General features: G+C 35.2%; 1 protein-coding gene across 16 annotated transcripts in view; it reads right to left on the minus strand.

Annotated features, from left to right (window-relative positions):
• Positions 1-23164, minus strand: part of CELF2 (CUGBP Elav-like family member 2) — a 970051-nt gene that overhangs the window by 364999 nt on the left and 581888 nt on the right. For 4 of the 16 annotated variants that reach the window (XM_074268686.1, XM_074268678.1, XM_074268677.1 and 1 more), the window contains exon 1: positions 14461-14716. The exons of 4 other annotated variants lie outside the window; for them this stretch is intronic. In XM_074268686.1, coding sequence (XP_074124787.1) covers positions 14461-14567 — 107 coding nt within the window. In that variant the 5' untranslated portion in view covers positions 14568-14716. Of the gene's footprint in view, positions 1-14460; positions 21193-23164 lie in introns of those variants that run through there. 8 more of the 16 variants (XM_074268669.1, XM_074268668.1, XM_074268682.1 and 5 more) reach the window with 5 other exon arrangements.

Raw genomic sequence — 23164 nt, forward strand, 5'->3', positions numbered from 1 at the left:
GAAAGAAAGAAAGAAAGAAAGAAAGAAAGAAAGAAAGAAAGAAAGAAAGAAAGAAAGAAAGAAAGAAAGAAAGAAAGAAAGAAAGAAAGAGAAAGGGAGGGAGGAAGGAAGGAGAAAAACTAATCCTGCATAGAAATAATTCTTTTTGCATTATGTTGAAATGTTGAGGGAAAAGTAAATAGTTTTAAGTATGAAGTGACAGAAATAACCTACCTTATCTTCTTTGAGTGATAAATCATTAATTTATAAATTCCTACTATTAGACACAACATTTCAACGGGATGATTTATGCTAAGTTTTCAGATATAGCAGTTATTCAGCTAAATATCTATTTAAATATGTGGAATGATTAAATTTAGTAGAACTGGGGAACATAGCAAAAAAAGTGTTCATCAGCATTAGACAGAAGATGAAATGGTCTTCAGAAGATGGTTTGAGGTGTGTTGGAAAAATAAGTATTTTATACTATGCTGTGCTACTATGTGTATGTTGGTTTCTAATATTGTCTTGGTCAAATAAATCAATACTTGAAATAACTAAACAGTTCACAAAATGAAACCCTTTCTATTTTGGCAAATTTCATTTTAAAACCTGCACCATCAAAGTACTAGAAGTTTACAGTTCCTATATTCCACATGTTCCACATGTTCTGGTATCACTTTTCACTTCATTGCTGTTAGCATACAGGATGGCACTGCAAGGCCTCTTTTGCAAATCCACTTGATTTTCTTTCCTTCTTGTCGAAAATATCCAATAAAATATTAAATTGACATAATAATAGTGATAATGATAAAAATGTCTCTAGCTGGTATGTGCTTTAAGGCAAACAAAGCATTTTCTTACAACAGCCATGAGAGGTAAGTGGTATTTATGATCCCTATCTTGCAGATGAGGAAACTGAGGCTACAGGAGGTTGTGACTGGTTTGTGGGTCACACAGCTACTAATATCAAGCAAAACCCTACAGAATGTTGAGCTCTATGAGAGGGGCTTTTTAAGAAACATAGTCACAGGAACCAGAGGGTTAACCAATTAAATAACATGTAGTTAAAGATATTAGAAGTCACAATGTGGGGGGAAAAGATAATTCTCTTCCACCAAAGTCCTTTCTAATGCTATATTCAGAGCAGGCCACCATTGGAAGAAAACATTTTTATTCATATTTGGATTTCACAAACCTATATGAAGGGTACCTACCATTTTCACCAGCTAAGTGGCAAAACAGACATTTACATATCAGTTTTATCCAGATATGGTACCCTGAGTACTATAAGGTAATGGACCTTGGACGATTTAATTCAGTTCATCCTTCCAAGAAGCTGGCCTGATTTCCTTCAGCTGAACTAACATATTAATTTTGACTTTCTAACTCCACAATAGTGAATTTTAGCAAGAGTTGGATTTACCGTAGTTTAAAAATATTTTCTCTGTTGCTGAGGTATCCGTTTTAAATTCACAGAGAATTGAGAAAAGCAATGAACAAAACACATTCTTATATCTATAGAGTCCAATTCCCTTCTGTAACTAGACACTATCCACAAACCAATATTTATTCCTGCTGCTCAGGAACATATGAGGGTTTTGTTGTTGCTGTTGTTGTTGTTGTGTGTATGGGGGTTATAATTGTTTTGTTATTATTGTTATCCCTTCACAATTGTACAGAAGGGGTTGGTTAGACTGACAGTCAATCTTTGACCTTCAGTTTTGCATTTATTATTTAGGAATGCAAGAGACTTAAAATAAGGAATGAATGAATAATATATATCATAAATAGTAAGTCACTCTTCATATGTCTAAATAAAATTGACCCTCCAAAATATCCTCAAAAGGAAAACTCAACATTTTAAAAATCATGCAGAAAAATCAACTTCTAAAACAAAGCTCAATACTGTATATATTAAGCCCCCATTCTATAAGGTGGAACATTATTCATTAACATGTACAGTCTTTTGAAATATTTATTTTCCTTTTAATTGCATGTGAATTAGCTGGAAGAAGCTGTAGGGAAGCCCTCTTACTGACTTAAGCCTTCTCAGCAGTTTGTTAAATTCTAGCCTCAAATCCCTTGAGGGAATAGTGGATTCAAAGCAGCTTTTAATCATACTATAAGGAGGGTGAAGTTGTATGTAAGTAGGTCATAGAGAAAGCATTATGAGTGCATAGGTTACTGCTTTATTTAACAACTACAGTGTAACATACTTTCAAAGCACATTTGCTTTTCCCATTTAAAGTTAGAAGAAGGACCAGGGTCAGATGCAAAAGAAAACTTACTCTATAAAGATACAAAGATAGGAACCAAGAAAAGCTTTTGGGATACAGCAGAATTTAAATAGTGAAGCTACAAATATACAAATGATGAAACAGAAGTATAGGATTCCATGTAGGGTGTGTGTGTGTGTGTGTGTGTGTGTGTGTGTGTGTGTGTGTGTGTGTGTGTGTGTATGTTGTGTTGGGAGAAGGGAACAAGAAACACATTTCAGGGTTAGAGCTAATAGCAGTCTTCCAATCTAAAATCTTATTTCAAATGTCTATTATGTTTCCATGATTTCAGCCCTTATACAAGATCATCTTATTTAAACTGAACTTTTAAAAGGTCTTAAACTTAAAAAAAAACTACCATCCTCCAAATATTCCTCTCTTCCTAAATGACAGAAATCAAAGTTAAAAGATGCAAAAAAAAAAAAAAATGTATCCTCTTGGATGTGTTTTGTGCTAGACTGAGTCATCCAGCACCATGTTTGGGTAGTTGGATTTACTTGATGGTTAGCCCCATTGGTCTAGTTCCAGAAGCCTTCAAATTCCATGGAGCTATTTAGTATTCTGATGAAGTTAAAACAGCAACTACAGGGGTAAGCTTGATCTCAACTGGTCTTCCCCATTTGCAGAACCTACAAACTTAAATCCTGGGTAATATAACTTTGAGTTCAGAAGCAAGGGCTTTCACTTTTGTCTGGGACCTTTCCGTTTTAGTACCACAAACTAAAAACCCTGAAGCTCTTCTCTCATCCCATCCCCCTACCTTCCTTAATTGTCTCTCTCTTTCTCTCTCTTTTTTTAATCAACTTGCTATTCATTTCCCAAACAAAAGGCAATGTAAGAATTGGAAGCACTTCAAGGGGGAAGTTTCTGAATGACCTCATTTCATAGCAACCCTTCCCAGGCAAGTAAATGCAGTGTTCCATTTTAACAGCCCACCTTCCTTATCCTCCATCCTATACTGAACTCAGGCCAATGAGCACTGTATGAGGCCCAGATTATTGCTGGCTTCAAAACAAGGACATTCAATTAAAAAAAAAAACCTTAAAAAAAAAAAAGAAATGCTGCATAGTATGATAGATGAAATACTGTTTCTACTAAAAGGCTCCCTCCCACTTTATCAATGAAATAGTCATTAGGCACAGATTTCCAATGGAACAATCCTATTAAAGCAAGGTACATTATTTTATTTTGATGCTAGAGTCTAATGTGTTTCTCACACACAAGATTTGAAACAGTTAAAAAAAAAAGTGATGGGACACCTGATTCCCTCCTCCTGCCAATAACACAGTGTATTCCATGATGAATAGTCATTCTGTTACCACTAAACATTAATTAGAAACATTAATGAGAAACTCTTTAAAAGACTTTACCATATCAGCAACATAGCTACCTAAAGTCATGGAAAACTCTGTACAATGATTGTATCCTTCTTTTAAAAAATGTACCTGCACTGCTGGCTCTTTGTGTCAAGCCAGAATCCAAAACAGATTTCCCTTATCACATTTTCAGATTCAAATTTTATTAACATAACTGTTGTGGTTAAAAACAACAACAACCCACCAATGTGCTTAAAGCAATTTGGAGCCAGAAAAATGGGACCTAAATGGGAATTTCCTATCATTTCCAGCCAATAAATTTGAAATCCACATGAATTTTAAGTACCTGAGAGGCTATCTGACTTTGTGGCCATGTGTTTGTTCTTAGCCCATTCCAGCTTCATTATCGACTTGCAAAAATAAACTGTGGTGTTTTTCATGTGCTTTAAAAAATAAAAATAAAACAGATCCATAAGTGATACAGTGTGAATGTATCTTTTTTAGTTTTACAAAGGTGTAGGTTGATTTTTTAAAAATTGACAGCAACAAGTGAAAACTTTCCACCCGTTTCTCCCCCCTCTCATTTTGAAAACTCATAAAATGTTGGCCTTATTAAATTCTATTAAGGTTACACCACCTGTTTCATAAAAATAAGTCCTAAAATTAACATTTTCTGGGAACATGAACATGCTATTAAAATTTCATTTTACATTTTAAAGTACATTTAAAATAGGCATATCTGCATTAAAACTACTGCAGACTGCTTATTTCTAAGTTTTTTTTTCCCCAAAAACATCTTTTATTCACAGCAAATATTGAACTGTGAATTTATCTACATTTAGAAGGCTCTCTCAAATTGAAGGTGTTGCTTGTCGTACACACATCTAAATATTAAGAACATACACAAATAATGCACACACCCACACCCGTATATACATATACAAGGAACATATACACCACCACATATAATACACATATACATTTTTGCATTCTGAAACTCAGGTGTAAATGAGATTTTTATAATGATTTCTCCCAACAAAGAAAATAGGAACACTTCATAGGAACAATTCAATAGAAACACATATCCAAATAGCAACGTCTTTTCTTTCCTTCATTCTTTCTTTTTCTTTTCCATTTCTTTTGCCCTTTCTTTTCTTTATGTTTCTTCTTTGCCTCCCTTTTTTTCTCCTCTTTTTTTTTTTTCTTTGTTTCTCAACAGAGAGCTCCAATTGTGGAACAATGCCAAAAGCTAGGGAAGAGGGGGAGGGAGGGAGAGAGAGAGAGAGAGAGAGAGGAAAAGAGAGAGAAAGAGAGAGGCACACACACAGACATAGAGAGAGGGAGACAGAAAGAGACATACACAGAGAGAGGACAGAAGAGAGAGACAGAGATAGAGGCAGAAAGACAGACACAGAGACACAGACACAGGGTGTGTGTGTGTGTGTGTGTGTGTGTGTCTGTGTCCGTGTGTGATAAAGAGGAAGGTAAGGGAAGAGTGAATGGAGCAGTCATTGCTTATCTGGAAGAGAAATCAAGTTTGGCTTTGCTTTGGCTAAGGCTGATTTCTGAACTAGGAACAGCTGCTCTATTCACTGGGCAATGCAATTCCTTTTCAGACACTGCCAGGGGATATGCTAAGGGAGGCAGGATCAAGTACTGTGTGAAACGAAAGTGAGTAATAGCATGGGAAAATTAGGAAGGCAAGAGTAGGGAGAAGTAGGCAGAAAAAATGAAGATTTGCTAGTATATTGCAGGCATCAATAAATATTTGCAAATTGATGAAAGAATGCCTTTGGTAATACTCTCAAAGCTACTTGTATTTTAAAAATTCTCCCAGATTATATACTCAAGTGCTGGTCTTGTCAACAGGAATAAACTCCACTGGTTTTTATAAATTTATAATTGAGGAAAGAATATCCCTGCCTTACAGTATCCTCATCAGAGAAAGGTTTGCAGCCTATTAAAGTTCCTATCCCAATCTCTGCCCTTCTACTTCTGTCTATTTTCCCTCCTCTTTCCCCTGGCTCAAAGCAAAGTTTTTCCCTAGTTTCACATTTAAGTTACTGAAACGTGATAAAAGAAGAGAATGAATTACTGCCTTAAGAAATGGAACCAACAGCTAGCTGAACAGCTGCATCTAGAAGGAAGATAGCACAGTAGGCATTACTCTGGGTTTCAATGAAAGCAGCAACAGGTGGGGGGTGAAAGAGAAAGAAATGAAAGCGTTTTGAGCCTTCTGGTGGGGTGTTCTGTGACTGTAGTCCTGGCATGAATCACAATCCCATCTTATGAGCCAGTCTCGGGAGGTACTTCAGCTCCATTTGTCTGGGTCTCTCCCTTTCAAACAAATATATCTTGATGACGAGGGAGGATTAGACACAGCACAAGCTTTGGGTTTCAGTAAATTAAAACACATGAATCTACTTTACCCTCAATGATAACTAATCTCCATAGAAGAGCTTTTGTCCATTATGTGGAGAGTACACCTAATATGGAGGCTGGAGACAAGAGCTGGATAAGACTGTTACTTTAAAATAGAATGAAAACATCATGAGATCTGAGAACCAAGCCTGTTGGGTTCTCCATTTCATTCTGTCAAAGATCCTGCTGGATGGCACTGGAAATTAATGATTTAACTTTCTGATGAATCAGCTAGTCTCTTTAACAAATGGGCAACTATCACTTCTTAGTAGTGAAATCTAAAAAAATTAAAAAATAATTAAAGGCTACCATTATTTTCAGATAATGACTAGTTATGTTTTTAACTTTCTTATTACTCTATCAGTTCTATAACTAATCCATTAAAATGTCAATGTGGGTTGAAAATGACTCAAGTTTTGGAGCACAAGACATCTATTTTTTTCCAATGACATGGTTCAAATATATCTTTTAAAAACAAGATTATTTAAAGAGATTTGAAAATTTTGCTTTGTTTCTTATTTTAAACTTTAAACAAATTATAAATCTCCAAAGTTCATGAGAAAGAACAACTGGTTTTTCAGTTTTTTTTCTCAAATGTTTTTAAGAAGGACTATATGAATTATTTGTCAGAAAGTTGGGTGTCTACACAAAAATTTTAGTGTAGATATAAGAATCATGTTTTTCTGATAAAATGTCTAGGGGTTTGGATTCCTAGGTGAACTGCACTACCAAATGTGTGATCTTGGCAAAAACTGAACCATTATGTGTTTCAGTTCTTCTACATATAAAGTGATAATTTCTTCTTCCATACATTATTTAAATGTGTTGCTATTAAAAGACATCATAACAATAAATTGACTTTGGCTTTTGTAAAGAAAAACATTATATTATAAGCTCATAGATTTAAAGACAGAAGAGAAACCAAAGGCTATCTCATCATTTTACAAATGAAAAAACTGAGGCTACATGATGCTTAAGGTCATACAGTGTCAGGATTTGAACTTATGTCTCCCAGAGCTATGTTCACTATGCCATCTATCTGCTTTTGGATTTTAAACCCAAGGCAGTATGATTTTATTTGGGTAGCTAGATAGCACAGTGGATAGAGCATAGGACTTGGAGATCTAGATTCAAATGTTACCTCAGATATTTACTAGCTATGTGATTGTAAGCAAATATAATAATAGAGAACATTTACATGGAATTTGTGCCATATATATGTTATCTCATTTTACTATAATAATCCTGTGAAGTACTTGCTATTTTTCTTCCCATTTTACAGAAAAGGAAAGTGAGACAGAGAGAAATTAAGACTTCCAAAGGTCATAGAGCTGGTAAATGTATGTGGTCTTCTGACTCCAAGTTCAGGGCTCTTATCCACCACTATGCCATCTAGTTGTCATTTTGTGCTATTAGCTGGCTAATCTCTCTGTGGCTCAGTTTCCACACTGTAAAAATGAGGACGTTAATAATAGCACCTATGTCACAGGATAATTGCGAAGATCAAATGAAATAATATCTATAAAGTATTTTCCGATCCCTAAAAATCTATGTAAATGCTACTTATTATTTTTATATTAGTTTAGCTATTTATATGACCAATATTCCTTCCCTTCATTTTCCCACCTCAATCAACTTATGCTACATGGCCTATCTCAAGTCTTATTTCCTCTTGGCAGCCTTTCTATAGTAATTTGGTCTCCATAGAATTCAACATTTTTTGAATCATAATCCATTTATTGCCCATACCACATCACTTAGCACATTATACCCTAGCTTGTGCTTTCTCCATATTTCATGTGTATTAATCAATATCTCTCCTCCCACCCCGACACTTGGACCATAAACTCCATGAAGGCAAGGAACAATGTTTTATATATTTTTCTTGTATCTCTCACAGTATTAATGCTAGGCACATAATAGTCCATATATACTTGGCTGATCATCACAGCATGAATTACTGGTGGTCTATCTGATCTCCTCCATGGAGATGAAGCACAAAGTTAGGGAAGAATACTTTATTCTGTATTTATATTCAAAGAATGTTTCAAATTCATCTAAATTTACTATTTTTTCCAGTTCTCCCCATTCCAGAAGTTAAAAACAACTCAAGGAAAGAAAATCTTAGGGGTATGCTTAAAATCCTTCCATTCTTTGTTCTTGTGAACCTCAATAGTCGAAATGGAGAATAGAGGAGAAATTATTAAAAGTAAAAGGACTGTTATTTTCCCTCTCATATTCTATTTTTTTTTCTTTTATCTTTCATTCTTTTACTCTGATCACAAATTTGGCAAGGAGATGAGCTGGAAGGAACAGAGGGCTGCACCTTAGGGAGCTGAATTTACTTCAGAAGGGGAAGTGTGTCTAAATCCACAGAAAAATCAGTCACTAAGCATAGAACAAAATCCATAATCTTTCTTACAAAAGTATATTTTTTGTTTTAACTGATTCATATTAATGGGTAAAATAATAATGGATTGGGAAATTCAGACAAATGGCAATACTATAGCTAACATTTTAATGGAGCTTTGAGATTTGCAAAACACTTTATATACATAATCTTACTTGATTACACTGTTCTTGTGAGTTGCTTGTTATTATCTTTTTAAAAAAATATGAAGAAATTGAGAGAGGATAAATAATTTGCCAAGAGTAGAAGCAAAATTCTAATTCAGATATTCTAAAGCCAGCATTGTGCCATCAATATAGGATGCAAAGTACCGGAACCTCAGGCAAGAAAATATGTAGATTATTTAACAATGTACCAAATTTTTAAGGACCATAGGTTCTATTTTTCCTTACACATGCGCGCACACACACACACACACAATTATTTTAAAAGCTATAAGTCCCAGTAAGAATTGAAATGATGCACCAAGGTTTCCCCTTCCCTTCGTACCATCCCCTAATTCCACTTATATAGCCATCAGGGAACCTCAGGGTAACATAAGCAGCTGACAATTATCTTCTGGAAATATTCCTCTTAGCAATGTTTTAGCAAAGAGGCATGGATGATAGTCCTAATAGCTAAAAAAAATAAAAGCATCTTAATTATTGACACCTGAAACTGCTTTCTCCTACCTAAAAGGGAAATCACAGGATTTCAGAACTGGAATGAAGTAGGATCATTCACCTCCTTATGAATACATGCTGGCCAGCTGCAAGATAAGTAACTATACCCATTGATGGTCTTTGAACCATCTTGTTTGTGGAGGGGAATGGATGAATAGAGGCAAAAAGAAGACCTAGAAATCTGAGAGCCAAAGAGAAAAACACTGTTGAATCCTAGGACAGAGTAACACTATTATTCCTGAGATTGTTCCACAATGGGGAAGTGAAGCATTTGATCAGTTCCTATATAAAGGCTCAACTCTACTAGAGCTACTTAATTTAGAAGACAGCTATTGACCAACGAGAGAGAGAGAGAGAGAGAGAGAGAGAGAGAGAGAGAGAGAGAGAGAGAGAGAGAGAGAGAGAGAGAGAGAGAGAGAGAGAGAGAGAGAGAGAGAGAGACAGAGAGAGAGAGACAGAGAGACAGAGAGACAGAATGTGAGAGAGAGAGAGAGAGAATAAGAGAGAGAGAAAGAGAGAATGAGAGAGAGAGAGAGTGAGACAGACAGACAGACAGACCTAGGCTCAGAGAGACACAGACAGAGACAGATACACATATACAGAAACACAGAGACAGAGATAGAAATCCAGAGATATATATAGAGAAAGATACACACACACACACACACACACACACACACACACACACACAGAAAAGATTCTTACAAACTTGTAAATACAGCAGAGCTGTAAGTCATGTTATGTTCTATTTTAATAAGCTTTTCTTCCCCATGACAAGAAAATTCAAGTTTTTATTTCCTCTGTGGGTATGCTGGCAAGTCCTGTTTCATAAACTCTAGTGATTCATCATCTTCTCAGGCAGCCAATCACAGAACAGGTCAAGTTGGAATAGGCTATGGAGGCTGAAGCTCATACTGCCCTAGTAATGTATGTCATCCTGGGCATGGTGTCATCCTTTCCCGATTGCTGACATTTTCAGTTACCTCTGATAGGAATGACATACAAGTAAATGTGTTGGAAAGCAGTAAAAGAGTCATGGGAAAGCTGTGGCAAAGATAAATAACACCTGTACATGATAATCCCTAATGACATTACAGGAAGCAGGAATGATATGTTTAGAAACAGAATTTGCCTCATCTAAAAACAACACTTAACCAGTAGTATTTGTGACACTGTACTGAATCATAATCTAGGGAATAATTTGAAAGATAATGTTCAGAAGAATAGAAATGGGCACACTTGGTGGGGAAGGAACACACACATACCTATACACATGTTAATTTAAATTTAAGTTTACAGTTTTTCTGAGATTACTCTCTGGCGATTGCTGGCATGTAAAATGTAGAGGTGTTTAAGCTCTAGAACACTTCATTTTAATTCTTAATTGGCCACATCATTTGAACCTCACGGATGTTTTCCTTCCCCAGACACCCTCTTCCCAATGTCAGCTAACTGAAATTCCACAAATTGTTAATCCTCTCCAAACCTTGTCCTTTGAAAGAAGTATGGCTGCGTCTCTCCTAAAAAATAAGAGTCTCTACTAGCTAAAAGAAGCTCTCAAACCAGCAGCAGTAGCACAGCAGGAGTAAAGAAAGATAGATAAAGATATAAAAAGAAAGAGATAGAGAAACATAGAGAAAACTAGAAACAGTGAGACTGAGAGATAAAGAGATGACAGAGAGATAGGACAGAGACAAAGAGATTTGTCTGGGAGAAAAAAACAAAACATCCTTTTCCTCCCAAAAAGCCCTGCAACCCTCAGAAAGTATCTAGATTATAAAAATGAGGAGGCTAATAAGGTTGATTCATAAATAAGTCAGAAACTGAAAAGAGTTGCACAGATTGACATATGAGGGGGGAGAGGAGAAAGGTACAAATAAATGCTGCACAGCAGCAGAGGAGGCAAAGAAGGTCCCTGCACTCCATTAATGACTTCCACAGAAATCGCTTTACGAGCAATTCAGATGGCTGCTTCTAATTTCCTCGACATCCATCCCATGCGAAAATCAAGTCATGTTTCTCATCTGGGAAGTATGGGCTCTTTAATGCCAAGTGAAAAACCCATCTTCTTTTCACATGAAGCTCTTTCCTTGGCATCTTCCCTTTAGGTTTCATCAACATAGGTGTTTCCAGGGCTGTAAGCAATGAACTTTCCATCAGCCACATCTTCTGCTAATTAACCCTCCTGATTACAATAATTAGTATTGATTCACTCCTTGAATGACTTCCTAAGTATTCAAGCACAATCTGCACTTGCTATAAAAGTTCTAGATATGAATATTAATTGAAAGTGCTCTTTTGTTTTTTCAGCCCCAAAGGTATAGTTTGCAATCTTATATACTTAAACTTGGTAACAGGAACACTTTAGTTTTTAATCTACTTTAATGAAGAGAATAATAATACTTTGGGATTAGAGATTGTACTTTGTGATCAAATAAAAACATGGAACATGGCTCAAAGCTCATTTAGGAATATATTCTGGGTATGATTTCTGCAGTCTGTTTCAAAATGACAGTTTACTCATTTGAATTTTCAAGGATTTCTCCTTGCAAATCTGAACTTTTCTTAGTTCTACATTTTAAACTATGCTTTATCTGGCATCTTCTGGTCACTTGGCAAGTTTGGGGGAGGGGTGAATTACAGGGTTAAGAATTACTGCAGGATAAAGGTTAGCTATCATGATACACCTAAGCAAATGGATGCAGAAAAGTTCACAAATTCCTAGCAGTGAGCTGTTTTTTCGATTAAAGCAAAGGGTTGGTTATTTACTGAATCTAGGAAGGTGGATTTCAGTTTCTTTATGTAAAATAAAAAGCAGCAGTACAGACTCTCAGCTAACAAGAATCACCCAAGACTTAATGGAATAATTTGATTATAAGTGAAGCATCTGTAATTTAATATGACTAAGAAAGCTAGCATGTATGTTTCCAAGTTATTTCTTAACACAAATATAATATTAACGAGCACCTGGGGAATGGAGGAAACTATTGGTTAAGATTGAATTCTCAAAATACTGTTTAACATCCTCTGGAGTTACAGAGATAACATGAATTCATTACTTTCGGCTTGTTTTCTGGATCTGATTTTTCCCAAATTATAAACTGGCCGATCTGGAGACAATGAAAAAGGTTTCACCAGTTTCCTGTTTTGAGCTCATCCTAAAAGCAATTGCTAGTGCACCCATTGGAGCGAACAGTTCACATTAGATTGGAAGTAAAAGACCAAGATAATTGCAAATCCTAGAATCCACTCTGTACAAGATGAGTAACTTCAAAAATATAGCATATCACAGCTTTAGAGAAAAAGGCATTATCTTATCTCTTCTCTGAGGACCAGTAAATGTTTCTAAAAATATTGTCAAAAGCTTCTTGTCTTAAGAAAAGCACTCTAGATCTGAACTTCTCATGCTAAATACTAGTCACATTTGCATTTATGGTTTAATAATAACATTAAAATACATTCCATATCCTCCACAATCTAAACTATAATAATTTATGTCCAAACCCTTGAAATATATTTGTTTCACAAATACACATATTTTCATACATATTGAACTCTGTCCCTAATTCTATCCTTATTATTGAAAAAATAAATTAACAAAGTATATGACCAAGAAGCATTATTTCCAAGTAAAACATTTTGATTTTTATTGATATTTCTCGTTTAAAAAAAGTGGTACAAAATCACTCTAAAAATGCACTGATCTTTTTATTGCTTTTAGTGCATATGTTTAAGCAAAACATGAATGCTTGAGAAAATAACTATCTCTTTGATAATTATGCTTATCATTAAGTAAATTAATTGCCTTTAAAGTATTATTACCATTAGTTAAATGCCCAGGAAAGAAAAAAAAGTGGTTTTTTTTTTAATTTTACAAGTTAGAAATAAATTTTTAAAAAATTATCTTCTTTGAAATCTTACTAGTCCCACATTAGAGATAAGCACTTGTCTTTCAAAACACAATTTTGGAAAGCTTGAAATTTTTTTTCTTTCCATAAAGCTGTACTTTATGAGGGCATAAGAATAAATTAAGAATCAGAAACAAAAGCTTCAATATCTCCCCACAGAGACCTATAACTCAATAATTATTATCATAGTTATTTTAGAATTACAATTTATAATTAAAATTACATGGGCAAAAGTTCCATCATTTGTCCTTGGATTTCTAATCACACTCCTTTCTGGATCAAAAACAGATCAAGGACTAGAAATAATAATTCATTTAATTAAAAAAAATTCCTCTTAACTTTATCTACATTGTAAATGCTTTAAATCTATAAAACAGGAAAACTTGAAATTGCCAGGCATTAAAATATTGTAAAGACATGCCTGACAACAAGGTATTTGCCAGATTGATAATGGTATTACAAGCTTCTCAATCAATAAGTTTTCTTTCTCTAGTTAACAGAGAGGATAGCAATAAATCTCTAACTTAATCCAACCGACATAGCTACGAAATGCAAAAAGCTCTGTGAACAGTAGATATTAAATTTTTTAAACCCACAACCATAAACAAGCAATACTAAAAGCTCTTCATTCTGCATAGTCTATACAAACAAGATTATAGAAGATAAAAAGAGTGTTGGGGGGAAAAAAAGCCCAACAGCTCCAGACATGCATTAAGCTAGTTTGACAGCTCCATTGTTCAGCCCGTCCCATTGTCAGACCCAAAGATGTATTCAGTGCTACAATGTCTGCTAGCAAATAAAGAAAAGACTACATTTTTCAAAGCAGGATGCCAATTTTCACATAATTCCCTCTGCCCCCAAAAAAGGTTAGTGGTAGCTCATTCTTAGTATAATATGGAACCGTAGTATAGGTGACATGCAAGAATTTAAATTTGTTTTCAATATGTGGGGACTCAGGACACCATACATGTTCACTGGTCCTTCAACACAGGTACATATTTTGGCAAACAGAAGAAAAGAACTCAACTGGTAGCACAAAGGACTATCTTAGGTCAGCTAAATTCTGATTAAAGTGATATTTAGAACACGTCTAATATGGAGTCATCTTATTTCCTTTTTACTATGATTATTTCAAGCACAGTGCATAATAATGAAAAAGAAATATTACAAAGGGAAAGACAAATGAAGAGTCAAATTTTGCTCTTTAAAATTAGTTGCCTATCCTTCACATGTAGCAGTAAATCAATACATGATAATCTTTCAAAAGCTAACTAGTATAAATATGACTTGCATATAGCAATCCCTTTTCTCCCTCTCTTTCTTTCACTCTCTCTCTCTCTCTCTCTCTCTCTCTCTCTCTCTCTCTCTCTCTCTCTCTCTCTCTCTCTCAACTGAGAAGCAATTTTATTCAGAGAATAGTTATTGTCATAGTCAGCTCTGGCAATTGGAAAGCATACATTAAAAACAAAGGAGATGACAACATACCTTAAAAGCAGCTCCTCATTTCTCATAGTAACAGCGGATTTGGGACAGCGCATGCTTTCTACACCGATACTCTCAACAAAAGCCAGTTCAGAAGTGCGCTCAAACATCAATGCCACAGTAGCTGTTCACTAATACTCTCTCTCTCTCTCTCTCTCTCTCTCTCTCTCTCTCTCTCTCTCTCTCTCTCTCTCTCTCTCTCTCTCTCTCTCTCTCTCTCATTCACTTTCACTCTCTCTCTCCTTCCCTCCCCCACTTCTCTTTTCCCACCCCAATCTTAGTCAAATGCTGAATGGTAGAGCAAAGGGGCCCCTGCAGATTCACTAAGTAGAAATAATCCTTTCTGACAAGTTATGTTGTCTGGGCATATTTTTACATTAATGCACTGTGCTGCCTATAGGGGTCTTGTTTGCATTTGCTCTTGCCTGGTTGGCATTAGTATTTCTAATTGCCACCTAAAATGGGGAGTGAGAGGGGGATAAAAATCAAAAGAAGTTTAAAAAATCAATTATCTTCTTTTTATCCTATCTGATGGGATTGGAATAGGTTACATTTTGTTTATTCTATAAATTAATGGCAAACATCACAGATTATCTATGCAAGACCTGGATAGACTTGCCCACTTTGAAAGATTTTTGCCTTACTCTTTCACTTACATTGAATACAGAGCTGGAATCATCTATTCCTTTGGTCTTGTCATAGCAGGGAAGGTGACAAGGTCAGGATCCATCCTTATCTCAGGAAAGGAACCAGAGGAGAAAAACTTTGGAACTTATAAAGTTCTTTAGTACCGTGCACTCTTAAAAACCCTCTAAAAGTAAGCCAAATTTAAAAGAAACTGATAAAGGAAGTAAAATTGGGCTTGTAACTCCTATATGGGATTATCAGATGAGTATCACTGCAAATGGAATTAGTTACTTTGCCAAGACAGAAAAGGACACAAGAGACTCCTGTTTTATCACATGTTCTGCTGGTAACTTACTGTATGATTGAGTAAACTGCTGCATTGCACTGGGCCTATATTTCCACATTTTTGAAAAGGGAGTAATGTATTCCACAATCTCTATGAGCTTTCCAGCTCTCAAAGTCCATGACATTTTCAACATACCAAAATGATCATTTAAATAAGCAAAAAGTAATTTCTATTGTTTCCTTTTTTAAAAATAGAGATTTTGATTCATATGCTATAGAAACTATAAATATACTAGCTACGGCCAAACAATAAACACAGTATTCCTTGCTTCTAAATCAATCATTTTTTTATTTTCTGGGATCTGACATTTTTTTTTTTTGAGAATGACTGAAAATAGTTTATCTTTTCAAAGTGAAGGGATTGTATAAAAAATATAAGATGTGATTTTATAACTATAAAAACACTATATAAATGAGTAGTTGATACAAAGAAAGCTTAGGAAGACAAAGGTCTTCTCTTTATTCCATTAATGATAGGTAGTAAATACTTAAGCAGCAATCACTTATTCTCTTGGTGCCTTTGCTTCCCCCAGTAGCTAAATGGGATCTGTAATGCCTCCTCTTTTAAAATATCTCAGAAGTTTAAAATGAAGAGATTTATATAACATGAATATACACATACACATAATATGTATAATGCAAATGCTTTCTACACCAATAAAATTACCAGTCTGGACCAAAAATGAAAAAAAAAACATAATTTATCATGTACTATTGTGTCTTATCTACACTGGTGAACTATCTCCTGATTTGGGAAACTAGGTGGTATAGTGGATTTTGTATCAGGCCTAGAGTCAAGAAGAGTTAACTTCATATCCAGCCTCAGACATTAGCACAGTGACTTTAGGCAAGCCATTTCATTCCTGTCTGTCAAAATTTCCTCATCTTTAGAATAAGGATAAGAATGGAACCTTTTTTGCAGGTTATTGTGAGGCTCAAATGAGATAATAGTTGTGAAGTACTTAGCACACTGCCTGGCACATGATAAAATAATATAAATGTTAGTTATTATAATTATGTAATTGTTAACTTCTTGAAGGGAGAGATGTCTTGTGTGAAACTTCCAGCTCTTAACAAATAATTTTGTATAAAACAGCTAATATAATCTCTTGTATGATATTATATTCTTATGTTACCTTATAAAAGTAATAGAAGCTAAATTATAGAAGTGCTGATTTATGAAAATGCTAAATACACAAAGAGAGATGATATTAGTAGGGTAAGTATTTAGACACAATATCTGAAGATGATGGTGTGATTCCCAAGTAGGCATCAAGATCACCTAATAATTATCATAAATTTAGAATAACAAGGGGCTTCAGAGCCACTCCTTGTAAAGATGAAGAAATGCAGAGAGTTCAGATCTGTATTAGTGTTTAAGGAAGTATTCAAAATTTGTTCTTCCTCTTCCCCAAGTCCCATAATATCCACTATGCTACTTCGGCTAGTTTTCTTCAAGGTACTGGGTTGCTACTGGATCACTCATCTTTTTATAGTAGCTTTATTTATTTAGTTAGTTAATTTTGGTAGGAAACAAGAATCTGAAAGAATAAGAAGATAACTGAATAATGGCTGGACAAATTATGGCATACTTTGAATATAATTTTGTGCTTCTTTAGTCATTCAAGCATGTTTGACTTTTGTGACCTTGTGGACCATACTGTTCCATGGATAAGGATAAAGGAATGGCTTGCTATTTCCTCCTCTAGTTGGAGGTCACAAGCTTATTCCTATCTGAGATTGGATTTGTACTCAGATCTTTCTGATGGTAAGTCAGCAACTGAGCCATCTAGCTGCTTTCTTTTGAATACAATAAAATACTGTTTGCTTGTTTGTTTGTTTATTTTTTTCTGAAAGAAATGGAGAGTTTCATTCAAAACCTGGAAAACCTGTGTGAACTGATGCAATGTAAAGAAAAATTTATATTAAAACATCAATATTTTAAAAATGAATTTTGTTCTGACAGACTTAAAAACTCTAATCAATGTAATGATCAATCATGATCCTATAGGACTTAAGATTCTTTTTAAAATGTTTCCTACCTCATGAAAGAGAAATGATGGAATAACATGATTGAGACACATTTTTGGACCTGTCTCTACGAGTGGATTTATTTTGCTTGACTGGATAATTTGTTGAAAGGGTTTTGTAATTTTTTCCCAGTGGGTAGGAGGTGGAGAGGAAAAAATAAGTTCTTGATAATTTTTAAAAGGGGTTAGGAAATTAAATTCAATAAACATGTATTGCCTACTATGTGCTATCTCTGTGCTAACTGTAATTGTAGAAGAAACAAATCATTTAGGCCCAGAGTTGCAGTTGACATTCCTTCTAAATGAAAGTTTTTAAAATCAAACTAAAAAATTGAAAATCTAAGTTTTGAAGAAAATAAAATAATACTAAATGAACCATAGAAAAATATGAAGTTATGTCAATATCTATTATCTATTTAATTTTCCATTTTCTTTTTTGTGTGTGATTTAGATGTACTTAGTGTTTAACAAAACTTTGTAATAAGCTCCTAAAATTCCATTTGAAAAATTAATCTCAATGATTTTATTCAATGCCTTGAATTATTATGTTTAAAGTTTATACTGCAAAACGAAGGTAGGTAGCACCACATCTCAGTGCAACAATGTGATACTAAGTCTTTTGGGAAATAGAATGATTCTAATAAATGTTTCTTATAGTGAAGAACAAAGGGACTTTAGCTATCTCTCTCTAGTCAGCATAGATCTATCCTAAAAGAAATCTTGGAATATGGACATGAAGCCTGTCAAGCTGTAGGCTTTAGGTAACTAGCAATGACATCTTTAATTAAGAAACAACAGGAAAAATACTCCATTTTGAAAAAGAATGGAAAGACTTCACAGAAGATTCTTGAGATAAGTGTTTAGGTAATGTTCAAAGTTTAGGCTTATAGAATTTGATAGTAGGATGACTCAATTAGTTATCCTGCCCCCTAACTTGTCTGCCTGAGAAATGAGACATTTATTCACAGTCAAACCACTATAGTCCAGCAAGTGAAGTTCAGAGTATCATAAGAGCAGCAGTAGGAAACTAAGCCAAGTTCCATTAAATCATGATCATTGGTACTTTTAGAAGGCTCCCTTCTGCTTTGGGATAAGGGTGGGGGAAGGGAAAGAGGCTGGAGCCATTGCAAATCACTAAGTGAAACATAAACTTACAGCATTTTTTTTTAAAGCAAAACTCAGCTGTGATAGTAAAGAATGGGTCCGATGGCAATCTGAGATGCTGTGTAACACAAGCTGTTTTTATGTGGATAGTCAATAATCGCCTCTAAGTCACAGGTAAGAAACAGTAGGCAGCATGGGGGCAGCCAGCCCAGTAAGTGAGCACAAATTCATTGCTCCCTGAAAGCTAGGGTACAATAATTTAACTCACTGAAGTTCTCAGTGAGTTAAAAAAAAGGCAGGGTACCTAGTGGATAGAGGACTGGCCTCACAATTTAAAGATCTAGGTTTAAGTCATCTGGCCAGTACATATTGTTAAGTGACCATTGGAAAATGCAATTACTGAATTGTAGAATGGTTGCTGATCAGGATTGGTAGAGGGAATTTCTTCATAAAGGCATTCTTTACACTAAGGAAATCACTGGGCTGAACAACACATGTTGTCAATGCTCAAGCTTCCTTGCCTTCAAAATAGGACCACTGACTAGGATAAGTAGATGTCCTTAGATGGATAATTAAGGAGAATAACTGTGAGACACTCTACAATGATCAAGTGTTATATCAATATTGAAACAGATATAAACATTAAGCCACGAGGTACTTGGAATTTACTGAAAAGACTTGAAGATTGGCACTGGATAAAATGGAGAGCCATTATTAAGAAGAGTAAGAGTAATAAAGATTTGTGAAACCAGAGAAATGGGTTAACACTCAGAGAACTATTTTTCCATGTCAATTGAGAAAAATCAGTTAAAACTTAAAAGAAAGAAAAGTTCCAATATGAAATGGGTATCATGTAGTTAGTTGTTTAAAAAAAAAAACTTTTAGTTTGAGAGCTCTTCAAAATTGACAAACTTCCCCCTCCCCACTAAAATCTCCATTACCTTGAACTGTTACTCTGGGTCTAAAGTTTTACCATGAGCCACATGTAGAGAGAAATGAAAGTTGGGAGGGGCACATGTATGCAGTGGAGGATACAGGATGTGGCCAGTGAGGAACCTGTGCTTCAAGTAACCATAAATATTCTTTCCCTTTTTCTTCCAACAATATAGATTCTATTTACAAATGAATAGGAGGGGAAAACCCCCAAATGAATAGGTCAATATTATGTGATAATAAAATCTTTTAATTGATTGGGGCGAATAAAAAAATTCATGACTAATGAATTGGACTGAGTATTTATATAAAAGGTGCCTCCGTTTTTTGCCTTCCTGGTTACAAGAAAGGTAGGTCCAAGTTGAGTAATTAGGTGGGAAAAAAGAGGCAGAGTGCTTTTCCTCACCCATGAGCTTCCATGTGTCTCTAAATAAGTTCCAGGATGAAAGTGTCCAGGTGACCTGGTGAGAGTGGGAAGTCCAGAGGGACCCAGTGCAGATTCTACTGGCAGCTAGGATTGGTACCAGAATCCACCAGAAGGATGAGGCTGATAACTTTGGAGGAGTGTCCTACATCAGTAGAAAAGCTACTCAGGCTAGCAACATCTCCAGCAGAAATGCTTTCTTTGGGGAGAGAGGGGACAGTGTGACTCATCCATCATGATTGCCACACCCTCTAGCAAACTTCATGAGAATTCTACAAAAGGAAAAAAAAAGTAGTCCAAGACTAATAAAAGATACTCTTTGATTACATCTGTACTCTAGTGAAATTGTACTTCAATACTTAAAATATGATCTTTCCACTGAGGACTTGTGCAAAGGAAAGAGAAAGGGACAGGTATTTATTAAATGCCTATAATGTGTATCAGAAAGAGTTTCTAATCACATATGATATAAATATTACCTTAATTTTGATAACCTCTTAATAGGTCTCCTTGCCTAGGGAAACCTTCCCTTTCCTTCTCATCTACAAAACTCATTCCAAAATGGGAATCCTATTCAAGTCCTCCCCCAATCTGGCACCTAGTTTCCAGACAGATTTAACATTACTTACCCTCATGAACTCTATATTCTAGATAATCAAGTCTAATTTGCTGTTCTCCATACATGACATTTTATCTCCCATTTACCTTTGCTGACAAAAATTATTCTGGATTCCTAGATGCTCTTGTTCCTCATCCTTGACTAAGCATCCCTAAGGCCTTTCAAGGGATCAGTTTAAATGCTAGCTCCCATGTGATCAGTCTTTTCTGATCCTCCCTAATCATAATCATTAGGGTGTCCCCTGCCTCTCAATACATTTTATTTAATTTATATACATATTAATTTGTAGACATGTTCCTATGCCTCTCTGCTCTCCTCCAAATGATGTAAGATCTCCAAGGGGAGGAACTGTTGTTGTTGTTAATATTAGTACTCCTGGTAGCATAATGCCTTCCATATATTAAATAATCAGTAAATGCTCGTTGAATTGAATTAATTTGACCAAATTAGAATTCATATGCCTCAGAGACCTTAGGTATTCAGAGGGTACAAGCTTGTGCTAAAATCACTGAAAAGAGATTTCTTGTGGATCAGCCTCATAAAATTTTTTTTTAATTTATTTTTTCCTTAGAACACATTCATTTCTAGGCAGGGGTATGTTGATAAATGTTTTACAACCAGACATGAGGAGAGATAGGATCCCTCCCTCTTTCCCCCTTTCCCTTTCCTATTTATCAAACATCTACCTACTTTATCTGAATGTGTATCTATCTAAACATATATACACATACATATTATACTTATAGATACATGTATATATATGTTATACATACATATATATGTATAAATACATATATATATATATAGAGAGAGAGAGAGAGAGAGAAAGAGAGAGAGAGAGAGATATTTGAAGATGTATGAAAGAAACACTTAAATAATATGTGTTATTACACCCCCTCAATACCTTTTTTAAGTCTAGAAAACCATAAATAAAGGCTGATTTGTAACATTGGCTGATTTCCAAAGTGTAAATACCCATCCTGAAAACAACAATCAATTCAACTTGTGAACCAGCTCTGACACACAACTGTTTCTAAGTGTTCCATACTACTGTATGGAAGCATTTATATCCTTAGCATCAATAATTTGGATCACTATTTATGTCACTCAGAACAATACTTATGTAAACACTGACCACATCATGGATATTTGTTTTCCTGCTTATTCCTAAGAATTTGGATGGGATTAATCAAAGTGGAAGAGGGTTGGATGGGAACCATTCTTGAACCAGATGGGCAGGATGATCAGAGTACTGGGCCCTCTTTCTCTTGTGGAGCTTAATAGTGGTAGTGGTAGAACAACTTGGGGAATATCCAAGTGTAATCTAGTGTTTTGGGATAGAAGTGACTCTAGAAGAGGAGTGTGGTTCTGCAGAGGGTACAGTTTTGTCTAATTCATTTTAGGGACAGGCCCTTTTTTGCCTCATAGATTTTTACTGCTCATTAAGCCTAATCACCTGTTTAGGGCAGTTCCTCCACTTCCTTTCCATTCACTGCTTCCCTTGCTCTGCACTTTTAGACTCTAATTGCTTGGCTTGGAGCTGATCGAGATCGCCTGCTACTGACTGAAAATGACACTGCCTATTAATTCCACCCCCTGCCTGCTATCACAAACAAAAACACTATTTGCCACCATATATGTTCTTTAAAGCCAGTTCCTAATATGTTGGATCCTTAGGATTTTTCAAAAGTACAATAATATTGATTTTTAATTTGAAACAGGGATTAGAATCTTCAATTAAACATACTGAACAACAAATTATTTTTTATTTAAAACAGTCTCCAGTCTTATTATTTTGATGTATATGCTTTTTAATTGTGTATGACTAAGAGTGCTGAGCCTGGAGTCAGGAAGAGCTAAGTTCAAATTTGGCCTCATACTCTTACAAAATATGTGTTCCTGGGCAAGTCACTTAATGCTTCTTGCCTTAATCTAGTAGAGAAGAAAATGGTAAACCAGTATAAATAAATGGTATAATATGTTCCATAGGATTTCAAAGAGTTAGATAAAACTGGACAACATTAAAGGGCCTATTAATGTGACTAGACTGAGGAGTATACTTAGAAATTTTCTGTTTGTTCTTTTTAAGGACCAATACAAATAATGACACCATGAGGTTAAGTGGAGAAGATCTAACCTTTAACAGATCATAACTTTGCATTGACCAGAAGCTGTCATGAGAATACCTAGTTTTGCCCTTGTTTTTTATATGTCAACCCATGGAAGAAAGAGGGAGAAAGAGAGAGAGGGAGAGAGAGAGAGAGGGAGAGAGAGAGAGAGAGAGGAAGAGGGAGAGGGAGAGGGAGAGGAAGAGGGAGAGGGAGAGGGAAAGGGAGAGGGAGAAGGAGAGAGAGAGAGAGAGAGAGATGCTCCAAGTAGGCAAAAGATTGTTATAACATAGTTATGGAGTTAAAATTACACCCTATCATCTCATTCTAGAAGTAGAGAAAAGGAAGTAAGACTTGTCTGAGTCGGATGCTTTTTTGGTCCCATATGACTTTAAATAAGATCAATCAACCAATAAATATGAGATTAGCATTACCACATACACCACACTGGAGATGGAGTGAATCCTTGCCCATGTGCCTATACACGTATGAAAAGCAATGGTTCCATTCCTCCTAG

This window comes from Sminthopsis crassicaudata, chromosome 5 (assembly GCF_048593235.1).
Source record: "Sminthopsis crassicaudata isolate SCR6 chromosome 5, ASM4859323v1, whole genome shotgun sequence".
Lineage (NCBI taxonomy): Eukaryota > Metazoa > Chordata > Mammalia > Dasyuromorphia > Dasyuridae > Sminthopsis > Sminthopsis crassicaudata.